A 17,917-nucleotide genomic window follows, 5' to 3' on the forward strand; every position below is an offset into this window, starting at 1 on the left:
AATTTCCTGATAATGGGATGATTCTGGGATGATGGGGGATGGTTGCCAGAGGAACCAACCAAGTGATTAGATTTGGAATTTCCAGCATCCCCCACCCTGGGAATGGGGGAGGGGCTTGATTGAGTCAAATTATCAATGGTCAAATGATTTAATTAACCATACTAAGGTAATGAAATACCCAAAACAACAGGGGTTCAGGGAGCTTCTGGATTGGTGAGCACATGGAGGTGTGGGGCGTATGGCCTAGAGGAGGTTTAAATGATGTGTATCCCCCTCTCCAATATCTTACCCTATTCACCTCTTCTTATAGACTGTTCCTGTACTGTATCCTTTGCAATAAAATTGTGATCAAAAGTAAAACATTTTCCTGATTTCTATATGCCATTCTAGCAAATTACTGAACCCAAGGAGGAGGTGGTGGAAACCCCTGATTTATAGCTAATATATAGGTGGTGGAAACCCCTGATATATAGCTGAAGTATAGGTGAAGCAGACCCATGATTGACATCTGAAGTGAAGGCAAGCTCATGGGACTGAGCTCCTGACTTCTGGGATCTGACACTGACCCAGGGAGCTAACATCAGAATGGAATTGAATTGTAGGACACCCAGTTCGTGTCAAAAGACAGCTCAGACTGTATTTCCTCCTTGGGTCTTGGCAGAGTTCGGTTTGTTTTTGTTTCTTCCTTCTTAAGTGATCCAACTGCAAGTGAAAAGAAGTGAGGGGTCTCCACCTAGCCTGGCAGTGAGGACGTGAATGGCAACCAGGATGACCAAACAAGGCCTAGAGTTTGGGCTATTATGTGTCATGCTGACCCTAACTAGCCATGTGGTCACAGCCAGTGCAAACTCTTCCTGCCTGTCAGATGCCTCATTCCTGCCTGTAGTGCTCAGAGAGAAACCATGAACCTTGAAAAACACCATACTGTTTTGTGATGTCACCTCTGGAATGTTCTCAGTGTTTTGGTGACCAACTTCTGCATAGGACCTATACCTGGCACCTTACCTTGGTATGACTTTTTACTTGAGGTAGAAATAATAGTCTTAGGCAAGGGAGTAGGTACAGCTGTCTCTGCTTCAAAGACTTTCAAAAGGCTTTTACATCAACTATAATCCCTGTATTAATGTCTGTTTAGACATCAAAAAAGCATCTTATCAAATAGCTACATCCCTCCAGACTCAGATTTTCCTAATGTACATCATAGACAAGAAGGGAACAGATGAACAGAAAGTCATTATATATTTCAGGTGAGCAGTTGAGGCCCAGAGGTTGGGTTGGGAAGTGGAAATCTTCTTATTTTCTCTTTTCCACAGCACTCGAGGCCAAATTTTACAAGGAAAAGAAATACCAGATATGAGAACCTAGAAATTCCAATCAATGTGGTTCTACCTCAGGTATGGATAATCACAGAAAGATGTAGCCCTTCCATTTTAGGCAGAATAACCCTCCTTTTTAGAGATTCTAGCAAAATGTTGCAGAGTCAGCAGAGAAATCAGGCCATTGGATTCTATTCATGATTGATGGCTGCCCTGGTTATGGGCCCTGGAGAGACCACATGGGCTTGGAATCCATGAATGTGGGGGCTGGGTAGATAAACCACCTCGAAGCCCTAACCTTTCAGTTTTCTGTTATACTCGGAAATAACCTGTAGATGTTCGGGAACGGGGGGCCGCTGAGCATGAGGACGTTGATGCCTACCTAGTGCACTCAGACATTGGAGACCAGGATCTGAAGGCACAGATCTAATTTTACTTAGGATTGTAAAAGACATACACGGGCACATTATCCAATCAGGTTAACATGCTTGTTAAAGCATGACAGAATCAGCCTATAGGTGAACTATATGTCGAGATAATGTAAACAAACCAAGTATGCCTACTAATTCTGCCCAGCAACGAGTCTGAGACAAAGACTGGGGGGATGGTAAGCTCCTGCACACAGCATGAGGCAAGGCAGCGAGGGCGAGCTCACATCACAGCTTGCTGGGATGCTTGATAAGTGAGACCTCTTCTCAGCTCCTAACTCAGCCTCAGCAATTGCAAAGACCTTCATTCCATGGCGAGTCTTTACCATTACCTCAGTTTCTCTGTCCAGACTGGCTTATTTAGACCATGGCGTCAGCGACTGCTGTCAGATAAGTTTGAGGAATGTTCCCTGCAATAACCCAGCCTTCTCAAATGAGATCCTTTACTGTATGCTGTTGTGTAAACATTCTGGATTTCCAGGGTGGATTGGAACTTGGACTTGATATCAAATGTGTAAGAATGAATCCGTGAGAAGAAAAACTAGTACACATACCAAGGGATACAGAGTCACTTGGGGTTATTGAGGTAATTAAGCCCTGCTATGTGCCAAAGACAGAGCATAAGAAGGATGGTCACGTTGTGTTTTTGTTGGTTTGTGTGTTTTTTTGTTTTCTGGGATCAACCAATTGTTGGAGTCCTGGCAGTTTTGAGATTCTCAGGTCTCTTCCTGCAAGCTGCTGTTTCCTTGGTGTTGTCCTTCTGATTGGATTGTTTCCACTGCTGCTATGTCACAAAGGGGTGGCCTTGCTTTCTCCAGAGTCACCTAAGGCCCCATTGGAAGACCATGGCCATGCAACCAGAAGGGTTGAAATGTAGGATGGAGGAATCCAATGCAGAGGTAACTATCTGAAAACTTTGTCTAAGAACATACAAGGAGGTCAGTCACCTGTGGGCAATCTATATTTCTAATTGGAAACATCCAGGCAAATACGTTCAGCAGGAAGCAAATAGGACAAGAAGACATTCTGGATGTTTGTTTTCACATCAACCTTATGGCTTTGCATTGAAGAGCCAATTTTTTTGTTTCAGCTCATGAAGCTTAGCCTTCATATTAGACCTGATCATTTGACAAAATGCTAACAAGATGTGGAAACTTTTTTTTTTTTTTTGGTGCGGGGGCAGGGGGTACCAGGGATTGAACTCAGGGGCACTCAACCACTGAGCCACACCTCCAGCCCTATTTTGTATTTTATTTAGAGACAGGTTCTCCCTGAGGTGCTTAGTGCCTTACTGTTACTGAGGCTGGCTTTGAACTCGAGATCCTCCTGTCTCAGCCTCTGGAGCCACAGGTGTACACCACCGTGCCCAGATTAGTTGCATAAATATTTTTAGTTCTGATTCTTTCTACTTGAAACACACATTGAGTTCCATTGGCCACTACTCCCTGCTTGAGGGTGGGTGTTGCTGTTTGGTTCCTTCATAGTCCACATAAACCAATCTTTGTACTGCTAAAGGACAGGCAGAGAATGTCAACTTGGGTAGGAGGAGAATTAGGAAAAGTAGTGGTCATGTGATGGAGAGATTGGAAAGATTCTTCCATCTACCCATAGCACAACTTTCTCTCCCCAGCTCCCAGGAATAGCTCTGTAGTCAAAGAGGAAAGAAAGTCCTCTAAGAAGGCCAGAGCTTTCTCTGGAACAGCCCACTTCCTGTATTGTAAAACCTGGTGCAGCTGAGGGGGTCTTAGAGGGCCGAGGGCCATGGAATGAGGGCATATCTGCTATCTGGGTGTTTGTGCCCCACATGAACAGATGTGGCCTCAGGCATACCTGCCATGATGTTCTGGATGTGGCCTCTGGGGGAGGGGAATGACATCTCTATGCAGATGATCTGAAACAAACAGGGCCCTGAGAGGGACTGATGTGCTTGCTCTACATCTGTAAAAGAGATGACACCGGTTCAAGGGAAAAGGATAAATTTGAGAAACAAGGAGAGGAAGAAATATTGACTGAGCACTGATGGCGTTGTGTGTCAGGGCCAGGGCCATGCAGGTGAGTGGTAGAGACTTTTATAGATATGGGACCTGGGAAACCCAGCACTGAGGGCAGAGCTGGCCTTAGAGGCATCCTTTCTTCTCTGCCACCTGGCTGGGCCAGATTGTGTCTGAGCTTTGTCAGTCCTCAGTGCGTCCTCTCTCCCAATCTTAATTGCTAATTCCGAGTTCCTTGTGTGTATCTGCCCCATGCAGTTTTATTTTGAGACCAAGTCCATTGGTTTGGGGAGGGAATGGCAACAGCCTCTCTGCCTCCAAGAAGCGTCTCTGGCAGTGGCTCCAGTCCTGCTGGGTATGGGGGCTTCTCAATTAGACTGTAAATGCCGATGATTCAGGATTTGTTATCACCCTTAGGTCTTTTCAGGTCTTATTGATTTCCCATTTTTCTTCCTCACATTAAATATTTGTGTTTTCTGATCTATTTCCCTCCAGCACATTAACTTGCAAGTCCTGAGTGTTATTTCCGGCCCAGGCGAACTGATCTCCTGGTTCCTCTTGCACATAATGATGCAGTGCTTACAGACACTCTCGCTTCCCCAGTGAGCACTCGCTGGGAATTTCAGAAAGCACTGTTTATTCCTAGATCATTAGGGAAGGCTCTGTACCAGGCCAGAATGAGCTGCGATGGCACCTTCCAGCACCTCCTCCTTCCCTCCTGGCTGCCTTTCCTCTTCCTTTCTTAGAAGGATTTGGTTCTCTGATAAGAAAGTAAAGGGGACCCTACTAGCCATCAGCATCTCTAGATTAGGTGTTGTGGGCATGGGATGAGGAAGGCCCAAGTACTCTTGGGAAAAACTGGCCATTGAAGGGCAAAGACAAGATGTCACCAAGGATGCTGAGGCCCCTGTTGTGCCAATCAACACACGGGGCTCCACAGACCAGAGAAAGGGAGATCAAAGTTAAAGGTAGCATTTCCAATCCTCCATCATGTCCAAGTGCAAAACAAGCCTGCAGGTTGAGAGAGGTGGACCAAGGTAGTTTATGGTCTACATAAGGACAAGGATTGAATACCCAGTTTGTCCAGAGCTGGGGATCTGCCACACATTAATATGCTACCGAGTACATTCCTGTTGAGGGGCCAGTTGGAAGGTCCTTGGATGCCAGTTTAGTGTGGGCCTGCAGAGCCACAAAGTCAGCTAAGTGTCATGGGTGTAAACATGAGCAGACATAAAGCCTCCGTGGACGCTGATGAGTGGACATCCTTTTTGGGTGTTCATTGGGATCAAGAAGAGTATCTCTGGTTGAAACAAAGCGACTATAAAAGAGAAATTATGAGACAAGTAGGGAAATTTGAACATTGACTTAGTATGTGCTGATATGAAGAGATCATTGTTAAATTTTAAAGGGGTGATAATGATATTGTGGTTCTGTGAAATGATGCACGTGGGTGTATTTATGATATCTCTTTGCATTAAAATAATCCCGTGGTGGGGGACGGTTGTGGAACAAGCGAGGCCTTGATTTGATCCTTGGTGAAACTGGGTGAGGAGTAAATGGAAATTTATCTGATCATTCTTTCTCCTTTCACACGTTTGAAATCTTCCATAACAAAAAGTTGGGGAAACCTATCTTGATCCTCAAAGGACTGGAAGTCCTTTGATAAATGGTGATTTCCTAAGTGTGTGCTTTACATGTGTAAGTCAGGGAAGCAGAAGTGGGTCTGTGTTTAATTGCGTAAAGTAGTGCTGGTTACAGACCTCTCTGAGTTTCAGTCTCTTGTTCTGTAAAATGGGAATACAGATTGAGTATACCTTATGGATAATACATGGAAATAAATGTTTTGGACTTTGGACTTTTTAAAAATTTTGGAATATTTTCCTATACATAATAAGATCTCCTGGGGATTGGGCCCAGGTCTAAATGCAAAATTTATTTGTTTCTCATATATTTTATAGAGATGGCCTGAAGGTCATTTTATACAATATTTTTAGTGTGTCCACGTTTTGACTGCAAACCGTTGCATGAGGTCAAGTGTGGAAGTGTCCACTTGTGGCATCGTGTCAGTGTTTGAAAAGTCTTGGATTTTGGAAATTTGGATTAGGGGTGTTCAACCTGTTCAAATATTTTATGTGCCAATGCTATGAGGATGAAATGAACTCTGAAGGGAGAATGCTCAGCTCAGGACCTTGGGTCTCAATATCTGTTTCCTACTTCCCTTTCTCTCTGAGGACTGGGATGTACACTAACCTACATTTTCCCATGGCAATATCTTCTAGAGTCAGATCTTGCTGAAATGGAGCCTTGCATGGGTTCTGGTGCAAGGATAAAGAGGCCTTCGCAAGAGTCTTTCCTTACTTGGCCTTGGCTAGTCATCCCCCAAATCTGGAATTCAGGGACTCAACTTTTTGGAAAATAGCCTGGGCTATCCACAGTGAGGTTCACTCTGATCACAGACTCAGCCACAGAAGTCACTGTGCTTCCCTAATTGAGAAATGTGAAAACCATGGAGGCTGAATTTATTGAAATGAAATAAGGTTCTGCTTAAAGAATGCCCTTGCGCCTTTGCTATCTGGAAGATTGAACATACTTTTGCAGAGTTAATGACATGTGCTTATTGCAAAGTTAATGGGATAGAACTGGGTCTTCTATTTATCTAGCTTTAGCATCTTAAAGAATCCTAACCAACTTTATATGCTGTGTAAATTCTCTCTCTTTCTCCCTACACACACACACACACACACACACACACACACACACAGATAATTTGTTACCTGTCTTCTGTCTCTGTAAAATTGTGAAAATCACCTAAGAAATGAGGAGCAGATATCTGGAAAGCCTTTTGATGTCCTTGGATGAGATGCTTTGGATGCATTTAGAAGTAACTATCATGATCTTATATTTATTTAAATTCATTGCTGCCACCATCGACTCTTCAGCAGTGTGCATTCCACCTGTTCACTTCTTTCTGAATGCATCTCAAAGTTCTTGTATTATTGAAATCTGCTTTTCTCAATGATAATAATATCTTATATTTCTAAGGCACTTGGTAATTTAAAGAACACTTTTGTCTCTGTACCTGTTTTGTCCATAACACTGGTGCTGTTTACTAAGCAGGGGACATATTATTATCTGCATTTTACAGATATAGTTCATTGACTTTTTTTTTTTTTTTTTTGGTAGTATTGGGGATTGAACCCAGGGCCTCACATATACCTGACAAGTACTCTACCTCTGAGCTGTATTCTTAGCCCTTTGTCAAATTTTAATGTTGGAAGTTGCCTAGGATCATGGAGGCTGATTTACTGTATTTCACTGGTGAAAAATTCTGGTTCAGAGAAAGTGAGGGAACCTCCAGTTTCAAACTGCTCATCAGTGGCAGAACCTGAACCAGGTATAGGCCCCTCTGTCTTTAACTCTGCCATAACCCTCAGCTAGCAAAATTGCGCCTTCTACCTGGCTTACAGCTGTCCTAACCACCTCATCTAGGATAAACTAAGGGAACTGGTTAGAAAGGCAGATTTCTGGCCCCCACTTCAATATGTTGAATTATACTTGCAAATGAAAAGCTCAGAAACCTGCATTAATTTTCATTCAGATTATTCTTGGAAATGCAAAAGCCACTGGCTTGTTGGCTTGAGGTCTGTGGATCCTGGTCTTAGTTTTGAGGTTCATGGCCACCCTTATGAGATCCTCTTCAGTGCCTTGGTTGTCTTCATCCCTACAGGTCAAACTCTCAGCACTCAGTGATCTGTTTGTGAACGTGCTCTTCTCTCCAAAGTGACCAGCTAGACTTTACTTTGAGCCCTGCACTGTATCTAGGGCTGGGGTGGATGTTTAAGGGGCAGTGGGCAGGACAGATTCCAAGGCAGCTCAGAATGGAGGATGAAACTGAGTGGTCCAGGGGAGAAGGCAGGGGTGACCAACATCACCCTATTTTGAGCTCAGCCATTTGGATAGCTGTCAAGGTGATTCATGCTATCCCTCTGCTCATGCCAAGGACAGGCACACACCTATGGCTGGGGTAGCTTGAGAACAGTGTTTGTTCTTCCTCTAGGGTGACAGAAGTGTGACAGAGCCCACACTTAGTGCTTTTATGCATTATCTCTTTTAATCCTTCCAGTATTTCTATAAAGCAAGGAGGGTACAATTATACCCCACTTTGAAACTGTGGAAACGGTAGCTCAAAGGACTGGATTAAATTCTTGTGACTCATAAATGGTCAGTCCAGAACTAAAAATATTTGATTGATTCCAAAATTGATACCTTTAGCCTCCACCATATACAACTGAATCTCATTCATCTCTAATTAATATGGATTTTATATTTGTGCTTTGCCTATTTACCAGAATTTATTTGTAACCCCAGAATCAATACTTTTGTCACTTTCATGGCCACTGGTCGTGTACAGAGTAGTGCATGTGCTCTGCAGCAGAGACTGAACTCTCACTCTGGATCATGGCATCCTTTTCCGTAGCTTATTTAGTTCCACATTTTTGAAATTTTGTGCTTTTTGTTGGCGGTTTCACTGTTTGAAATGGCTTCTATGCATGATGTTGAAGTGCTGTCTACTGTTTCTAATCACAAGAAGTCCTTGATGGAGAAAACACATGTAAGTTAAGCCTTGTCCAAGCATGAATGATAGTGCTGTTGGTGGTGTGTTCAATGTTAAGGAATCAATCAAACATATTAATTAAGACATGCTTAAACAGAAACACACATTAAACAGGTTATGTATTGATCAGTTGTAACCAGAAGCTCTCAGGAACCTAGTCCCCTAGGGACCATGGTTCAGAATTTACCAATTCAGGGTTGGAAGTGACTTTAAAGAACAAAACCACCAAGAATAACAAGGATTGGCTTTATTTCCTTGTGAGGACCCCAGAAGGCCAAAGTGCCCACTGTGACCAGGGGACTCTCAGACTTACAGGGTTGACTGGGGACATCCTGGGCTCTTGGTCTACCAGCTCTGGGTGTCAGTTCCTCCATTAACCCTGACCTTCCCTGTTCTCTCCCACAGAGGGGCACTGCCGAGCCCTTCCTGAGGCTCCACAACCTGTACTCCACTCCTCGCTGCTCACGGCAGGTGCAGGCGGCGCTGCCCCGGCTGAGCCGCAAGGTGGTCAGCCAGCACTCCTACCCGCTCAACCGCTTCTCCTCCGTGCCTTTCGAACCCATGGAGCGCCCCACCTCCCAGGCAGACCTGGAACTGGATTACAACCCTCCCCGGGTGCAGCTCAGCGACGAGATGTTCGTCTTCCAGGACGGAAGATGGGTGAATGAGAATTGTCGCCTGCCGTCCCCTTACTTCTCTCCTTCCTCCTCTTTCCACCACAAGCTGCACCATAAGAGGCTGGCCAAGGAGTACCTGCTGCAGGAGGAGAACAGGGCCCTGCGGGAGGAGAACAGGGCCCTGCGGGACGAGAACAGGGGCCTCCGCAAGGAGAACAAGATCCTGCAGGTCTTCTGCGAGGAGCACAAGGCCACGCTGGGCCGCGAGGAGAGCCGCGCCTCCTCGCCCCCGCTGCACAAGGACAACGCATCCCTGGAGGTGGTGAAGAAGGACAACACGGCCCTGCCGTCGCAGTGCAGCAAGGAGAACAGCACGCTGCAGCTCCTCCGGGAGGAGAACCGAGCCCTGCAGCAGCTGCTGGAGCAGAGGCAGGCCTACTGGACCCAGGCCGAGGACAAGGGCACCGCAGTGGAGGAGAGCAAACCGCTGCCCTCTCCCCACCAGGAGCTGCCTGACCAGGGCCCAGGCCTCTCCTCTCCCTTCGAGGAGCCCAAAGGACCCTCGACCCCGCAGGATGACTCCAAGACGCTGCGCGCCTTGCGGGAGATGGTCAGCAACCTGTCCGGGCCTTCCAGGGAGGAAGAGGGCAAGGCGGGCGCAGGCCTGGTGAGTGGGGAGCAGCCCCTGCAGCTGCTGAGAGAGATGAGCCAGGCGCTGCATGCCCTGCGCGAGGAGAACCGGCTCCTGCAGGACGAGAACAGGGCCCTGCACGTGCTGCGGGAGGAGCACCGCGTCTTCCAGGAGGAGAACAAGGCCCTGTGGGAGAACAATAAGCTGAAGCTGCAGCAGAGGCTGGTCATCGACACGGTGACCGAGGTCACAGCCCGCATGGAGATGCTCATTGAGGAGCTGTATGCCTTCATGCCCGCCAAGGGCAAGGACCTCAAGAAGCCCAGCAGGGTCTGAGGCCTTAGCAGGGGACAGGACTCCGAGTTCAGGCACAGAACACCACACCGGGCAAAAGAAAATCCCCCTTCTCTAGTCGTCCTTGCCTTTGCCCACCAGTGTGTGCCTGCTGAAGAGTAACATTAAGGGCCCTCCTAAACTCAGAGAAGAAATAAAGGCCTAGGAGGCTGGGACTAGCCAACATCAGAGTGCCGCTTTGGCTTCTTTTCTTTCTTTCTTTCTTTTTTTTTTTTCCCAAAAAATAGAATATTTATAGAGCAATTTTAGGTTCATAGCAAAATTGAGCTGAAAGTACAGAGCTCTCATGTGTCCCCTCCCCCTCTCATGTGTCCCCTCCTCCCTCTCATGTGTCTCCTCCTTCCTCTCATGTGTCTCCTCCTCCCTCTCATGTGTCCCCTCTCCTTCTCATGTGTCCCTTCCTCCCTCTCTCATGCATTACCAACATGCCCCCCCAGAGTAGTATGTTTGTTAAAACTGATGAACCTACATTGTCATGTCATTATCTCCCAAAGTCCATAGTGTATTTTCGGATTCCCTTTTGAAATTGTACATCAGCTTTGGACAGTCTTATACTGTATCTGGAGTTTTACCTTCTCCAAAATTCCACGTAGTTGGAATCATACAGTAGGTAGCCTTGTCAAATTGCCTTCTTTTATTCCAATATGCATTTAATTTCCTTCATTGCCTTTTTGTAAATTGATAGCTCATTTCTTTTTAGCACTGAATACCATTCCATTCTGTGAATGTACCATAGTTTTATTTGCCCATTTACCTTCTGAAGGACATCTTGGTGCCTTCTAAGTTTTAGCAATTATGAATCAAATTTCCTTTTCTTTTCTACCCTAGTCTCTTTCTTTTACCTTTATTGTTTGTTTTCATTTCCTCCCTCCTTCCCTTCCTTCCTTTCTTTATTCCTTCCCTCTTATCATCTCTTATTTCTGAGGCTATAGGGTTTGGGGAGACCATGGGAGAAGAGATCACTCTAAACTGAAGCTTTTCAACTATGTCACTTGACATTTGGGAATGCATATCTCTTTGTGTTAGCGACTGTCCTGTTCATTGTATGGTATTTTCCAGCATCCCTGGCCTCTATCCGTCGGATGCCAGTTAGGCCAACTGACCTCTAGCTATGGCAAATACGTCTCTGAACATTATCAGCTATCCTCTGGAGGGTAAAATCCCAACACTGCCATAGGGTTCTGCAAGTACAGTCCTCAAAACATTAGTCCATGAAATGCTCTGAGAAAACAAAGATTTCTATAGGGGCAATCCTATTATAATTCTCTCCAGAAGATTCATAATCCACTGATTTAAAGCTTCTGAGACATGCTACAAAGTAATCTGCTTATCTTTAGGGAACCCAGGATGGCCCAGTTTTATTGGATCTTGGGATCCCTCTTTATATTACTTCTGCTGATAGCCAGGTTTGAGAAGGGGTGCTCTCTGCTCTCCCCTACCCTAGGCTTGCCTTCATGCCCAGGGATTTACACTTCCTACTTGGATCCAAGAGTTCGGGCAGGTGGTTACTAGGCTGTGGAACAAAGGTGTAGAGGCTCAAGATTTTATGTCTTGGTCTTTAATTCTCATTTTGAAGTTGAACATAAGACTTTAGAACAAGAAGTTGAAAAGTAGCCTCAGGTTCCCAAAATTTGCTGTTTAATGAAATCACCTGAAGGGTAAGTTAGCTTTTTTGTCACTGTGACCAAAGACCTGACAAGAACAATTAGAGGAGGAAAAGTTTGACACTCAAGCTTTCAGAGTTCTCAGTCCATAGATGGCCAGCTCCACTGCTATGGGCCAAAGATGAGGCAGAATATCATGGTGGAAGGGTGTGGCAGAGGAAAGCATCTCAGGACATGGAAACAAGGAAGCAGAGTGAACTCTACTTACCAGGAACAAAATATATACCACAGAGGCACTTCCCCAGTGACCTACCTCCTCCAGCAACATCCTACCAACCTACAGTTATCACCCAGTTAATCCATTTAAATGGGATTAATGCACTGTTTAAGACACTCACAATCCAAATATTTCACCTCTAAGTTTTTTGTTTTTTGTTTTTGCATTGTCTCACACATGAGCTTTTGGGAGACACCTCATATCAAAACCATAAAAAAGGATCCTTGGGAAATAATGCCCCTAGACATTCTGATTTAATTATTGTTGGATTTGACCAGGAATTGAGAAGTTTAAATGCTACTCAGGTGATTCCATTGCACAACAAAGTTTTAGGACTTCCAGTAGTAATTTTCTGATTCTCAGTCTAATAATGCCCCACTCACTAGGAAGGATATACAGGAGGAAAAATATTTTTGCTCATGGAAAAGCTGATCATTATGTTGTGATAGACCTGAGTTAAAACTGAAATATCCTCACCCCTAATGTGTGTTATTGCTGGCTAAATTTCTGAGACTTGAGCAAATTCCAAAAGGTGTACCAAGGGTAAAAACTCCTGCCCCCCATCACAGAGGCCTTCATACCTCACTTTTCACTAGATGACTCCTTGTGCTCCTCAGAATCTGTGAGGTGGGCAATGTCGTTTCTTCCACAGCTGTGCAAATGGGAAATCCAAGTGATTTGGCAGTTAACCAGAAAGGAAGAGCCAGTCTGAATCTTCAGTATAGACTGAATAACTGCAGAGCTCAGACTCTTTGAGCTCACATTGCCAATTTCCTGGTCTCTAAAACTTGCTTAAAAATGGCTTTAAGGCTTGTTTTTCCAGATTCAAGAACTTGTTAAGTTGCCTCCAAAAAAAAAGCATCCGAAATTCCATTGGGGAGAGGACAACCTGACAGTGTTCCTTGTCACCAGCTGGTGACTCCGCCTTTCATCTGCACGTGGGGTGGGGGGCGGGGATGGAGGTGCATGCAAAAGCTGAGTAATTTATTCCACGGTTGTCACTCAAATCTGAAAAATTGGGATTAGTTGTTGATGGGCCTTTGGGGCTTTGTATTTTTTGCCTCCTGTATTTGAAAAATTCATCAATTGGATCATCATGAAATACCAGACCCTGTTTAAGTCAGTGTACTCCAGTGTGTAGGGTTTTGATTTTTGATTTTTGATGAAACCAAATTGATTTGTTATTGTAGACAGAAGACAAAGGACACACTCTCCCCACGTTTGTGTTCCACATATTTAACTTGGATTAATTTATATAACAGCAGTTGAATGTTTTCTCACAAGCTGAGGGAGCTCAGAGAACTTAATACTATTTAACAATGTCAACTTTTCCTGTCAGGCAGATTGTGAATGGGTGAAAAATTAGAAAGACAAGCCATAAAACATCATTTTTATGGAGCGGGGGAGATTTATTTGAAAACAACATTCCATTGTACAGTGCAGTGCAATCTGTCACAGATTAGCTAACATTCTAGTGGGACCTAACCTCTGGTAGAACAGAATAAAATTTCATTTTTAAAGGAAAGGTTTTTTTTAAAGCATCTCGGCTCCTTTTTTAGTTCTGTGTCTGCCTCCTGGTTCAACCTTAGGTCCTGGTCTCATGATCAAGCCTGTTTGTTCTTCACAGGGCAGTTCACATATAGAGAGATAAAACTGCAATGTAAGAAGCGCAAGAGCCAGGGGTAGAGGCAGCGTTGTTCTTTTGTAACAAACCTCTTTTGAGAAGTAACCAAAGGGTTCCACAGGAACTATGGGTACTCCCCCAATGACCTAAAGACCTCCCATAGGTTCTATCTCTTAACGTCACCACCCTGGGGACTCAGCCTCCAACACGTGAATCCTTGGGGGGCTTGCTCAAATGAAATGTAAATCATAGCAATCACCCTCAACTTAGCAGAGAGCACCAATAATAGGAACCAGAATTTTAAAAAATCTGAAGAAAATTTTATGTGTTTTGTATGCTCAGATCTCACTTTCGAACTCTTTGCTTTTCTAAGGAATTTCCGTAAGTTAGACTAGTTGCTATCTTCAATGCCTGCTGAAGTCCAGTGTCATCCAGGACAGCATGAGAAACAGCACAGAGGAGTGTAACTGGGACAAGGTGTCTGATGGAGGAACAGGAGACCCCTCGAAAAGTCCTCCTCAATCACCATCAGTTCATTGTCCTCAAAGTTGAATTTCTGATTCATCAGATAAGAAATGACTTTTACTGAGAAACAGGGCCATTTTCAGAGTATTATGGAAATATCAAGAGCAGCTGCTGAAAACTGGCTTGCTTTCCATTCATAATTTTGAGCCTCTCAGCTGGACTCTCATCTTCCGCAGCAGAGAGAATGTTTATACTTGGAGTTTTCTACCCGGAGTTTTCTGCCTGCTTCCTTATTCGCATGCAGGTCTTCTCCAATCTGAGCTCCCATCAGTTTTTCTGGGTAAACAGTTCTTTCCAGATTTCTTATCCTCTTTGTTCACTCAAACAATGGCCTTTCTAACCAAGAACAAAGTTAGGAGCAGGTGACAGATTATTTTTAATGTTGTCAAGACAAGTGGCTGTTTAATTTATGACATTTTCTCTCTGGAAGACTGCCTTTATTCTTTGCAGATAGGGCAATTCAGAGCTCTCCATCTGAAATGCAAAATCCTCAGAGGTGGGAGCACTAAGCACAAATCCCTTTCAGAAACTAGTCATTTGTTACTATGGGATGAAAGAGAGTTTCTTGGTTACCAGTTACTTTTTGTAAGCCTATGGTTGTGTGGTCCCACTTTTATACTCTCCTTCTCTCGATCTCTCAATCACCAGGTAACTGTTGATTCTCTTAACTAGCCCTTGGACTCTTAAACTTTCCTTATTCCCAGGGATGCAACTCCAGGCCCAGTCACCTGAGTGACTGCCGCAACTCTGAACTGATCTTTCCCCAGGGTTACTTTTAGCCCTTTCTCTATGTTGCAATCAGATTGACTTTCTTAAATATGTGTATGTAATCATGGCATTTCCTTCCTTAAAATTCATCACTCTCGCTGGGTATGGTGGCACACACCTATAATCCCAGTGGCTCAGGAGGCTGCGACAGGAAGATCGTGAGTTCAAAGCCAGCCTCAGCAATGGTGAGGTGCTAAGCAATTCAGTTAGACCCTATCTTTAAATAAAGTACAAAAAAAAAAAAAAAAAAAAAAAAAATGAGCTAGGGATGTGGCTCAGTTCAAACCTCGGTACCAGAAAAAAAAAAAAAAAAAAAAAAATCACTTTCTTTCCATAGTCTTTAGGGTAAAATTTTATTATGGGTTTAAGTATAGATGCTGCTTTATATTCTCACCATCTGAATTCAGTTATCACATCACTGCTTCTCAAGATCCCCACTGGGTTCTTTCAATGAACCCAATTGTCAAGGAAATTATGTCCAGAGAGGGACAAAGATGATTCCTCCTAAGAAGGTCAGGCAGAGCTCTGGGAAAGATGTACTTGGAGTAATGAGAAAGGATGGTACTTGGACTGAATTGTGTTCACCCAACTTTATATGTTGAAGTCCTAACCCTCAGTGTGATGATATCTGAAGGTAGGGACTTTGGGTATGAACTGGGTTTAATGAAGTACAGTCTTCATGATGAAACTAATGCCCTTATAAGAAAAAGTCTCTCTCTCTCTCTCTCTCTCTCTCTCTCTCTCTCTCTCTCTCTCTCTCTCTCTCTCTCTCCCCCTCCCTCCCTGTTATGGTGAGGCCCCAGCAAGAAGGTAGCAGCCTGGGGCTGGGGTTGTAACTTAGTGGTTGAGCACTTGACTCAAACATGTGAGGCACTGGGTTGGATCCTCAGCACCACATAAAGATAAATGAGTCAAATAAAGGTATTGTGCCTATCTACAACTAATAACAACAACAACAACAACAACAAAGAAGGTAGCAGTCTGCAAGTCAGAAAGTGGGCCCTCACCAGAACCCAAACATGCTTTTACCCTGATCTCAGATGGCCAGCCTCCAGAGTTGAGAGAAAAATCAATTTTGGTTGTTTAGACCACCCAATCTCTGATATATTTTTATGGGAACCATACCCTGACTAAGACAGATGGGACACCTTTCCTACTAGGTGCTTGTAATGAATTCAAATAAGATGTGAATGTGCTGGTGGGTATCAAAACCAATAACCTTCCATTCTGCTCTTTTCAATTAGTAAATATCACAGGTTTGCACCAGCAACATGGACTTTTCAGAGTCAGACTTCCGGGGGATATCTCAGCTCCACCACTTCCTACATGACCTTGGGCAAGTCACTTAAACTTTCTGTTTCCTCATCTATAAAATGAAAAAAACAACGGTACCCACCTATATCATCACCTGTCACTGCATTATAAGCCCATTTCAAAACTTAGTGACTTGAAATAACCACTTATTTCATTCACAGTTGTTCTGTTTGGCAAATTAGGCTGCTAGGCTCACCTGAGTAGTTCTAGTCTTGGCTGGACTCCTGCATGTCCCTGTGGTCAGTTGGATGGTAATTAGAGGGCTCTGCTCAGCAGATGACTGATAGGCTCCTTTTTTCTGCTTCTTGTATTCTCTCACTAACCAGCACATTGCCCCAGGGTTGGTCTCATGGTGGAGGTGAGTATGCAAGAGAGACAACCTGGTGGTATGCAAGGCCTCTTGAAACCTTGGCTTAGAGATGGTCTATGTTCCTTTCTGCTGAACGCACTCTATAGGTAAAAGCAAGTCATGAAGCCAGCCCAAATTCAAGGGATGTGAACTGCATCTCCTCTCTTGATGGCAGAAGCTGCAAAGGACAGAAATACAGGGGAGCTAATGATTGGATCCTCAATGCACTTAATCTACCTTAAGGTTTGTTGTGGACTCAAGTGAGGCCATGCATGGTAAGTGCTTACAACAGACTAGTATGTTATAGGCACTCAATAGAGTTAGTCATTATCCACTATTACCATCATAATCATTATGCTTCCTGTGTATCTTTGAGGGTATAGATAAAAATTATAGCAATCTATGGAAAACTGCCTACAAGACTTTTGAAGATTTATTTTTTTTATTTTTTTATTTTTTTATAACTGGAACAACTTTTTGTGGTTCCTGGAAAACCTGTGTCAAGTTAGCATTTAGGCTCCTCCTGATGTTTTTAAACACAGATTTATTGTGAGAATTGGATAAATGCATGCAAAATACTTAGCTCAGTGCCTGGAATAAAGTGAACACTAAGTAATAGTAGCTATAATTATTACTGAGGCAGAACCAGTGGTTTGAAAAAGAATCTTCCATTTACCCAGCCCCCTTTCCTTCCTAAAACAAATGCATATTTGCTTTATATTATGTTAAAAACTTAAATTCAGCAGGTGAGTCAATGTGTGAAGTACAATAAAGCTTTGTGATAGAAATTTCTTCAGAAACACATAGGTAGATAGAAGTAGATAATAGTGTAATAAGCCCTCACATCTCCTTTGTACAGCTCACAGATCAACTGGTGGCCAATCCTTACGCATTTCTCCTAATTTCCCCCTTCTTCCATCCTTCCTTCCCTCCTCTTTCTTTCATAAAATGCTTTTAAAGCAAATACCAGTCATCTGTAAATACTTCAGTATTCATCAATGATAAATATCTTTAAAAAATTTCTGATATAATCACTGTTGTCACATCTATCCAAATAAACCATAAATCCCAAATATCATTTAATACCCAGTTTATAATAAAATTTCTCCCATTATCTGTCTGATTCAAACAAGATCCATACACTGTATTTGTCACTGTGCATCTTAATTTTTAGAAGGAAAATTTTAGTACCTTTCTTCAGGGTGTCCAGAATTTGCTATTCCTTTGAGATCAGGCCTTCCAGGGAGAAGAAATGGCTAGGCCCTAATGCATTCAGTGTAGACAGGCTTCGTCTGCATCGCCCAGGAAACGATGGTACCATTCAGGGTATTTAACACCATGATGATTTAGAACTATTCAGAAAGCTGCTCCCTAGAGCTATGCGGTAATGTAACCAAGATTGCCCAAGTGACTACATTTTGTTTATTTCAGAATCATTTGAAAAATTTGAGACCCACAAAATTATCTTGGGACCTGATTCCTTGGAAATAATAGAGGCACAGGA

The 17,917-nt window shown here is 43.7% G+C and overlaps 1 protein-coding gene across 3 annotated transcripts; it reads left to right on the forward strand.

Moving 5' to 3' along the window:
- Nucleotides 1-934: 934 nt before the first annotated feature.
- On the forward strand, nucleotides 935-9,934 carry CBY2 (chibby family member 2; the record flags this gene model as incomplete). Of its 3 annotated transcripts, XM_079139000.1 has the most annotated exons (3): nucleotides 935-1,009; nucleotides 1,314-1,394; nucleotides 8,756-9,934. In XM_079139000.1, 3 exons carry the CDS (start codon nucleotides 935-937, stop codon nucleotides 9,932-9,934), a joined length of 1,335 nt encoding a protein of 444 aa, XP_078995126.1. The 3 variants fall into 3 exon arrangements, with proteins under 3 accessions (XP_078995126.1, XP_078995127.1, XP_078995128.1); XM_079139001.1 differs by lacking the exon at nucleotides 1,314-1,394; XM_079139002.1 differs by lacking the exons at nucleotides 935-1,009; nucleotides 1,314-1,394 and adding an exon at nucleotides 2,596-2,643.
- Between the last annotated feature and the right edge of the window lie 7,983 nt (nucleotides 9,935-17,917).

This window comes from Sciurus vulgaris (genome assembly GCF_902686455.1).
Source record: "Sciurus vulgaris genome assembly, chromosome: 4".
Taxonomy (NCBI): domain Eukaryota; kingdom Metazoa; phylum Chordata; class Mammalia; order Rodentia; family Sciuridae; genus Sciurus; species Sciurus vulgaris.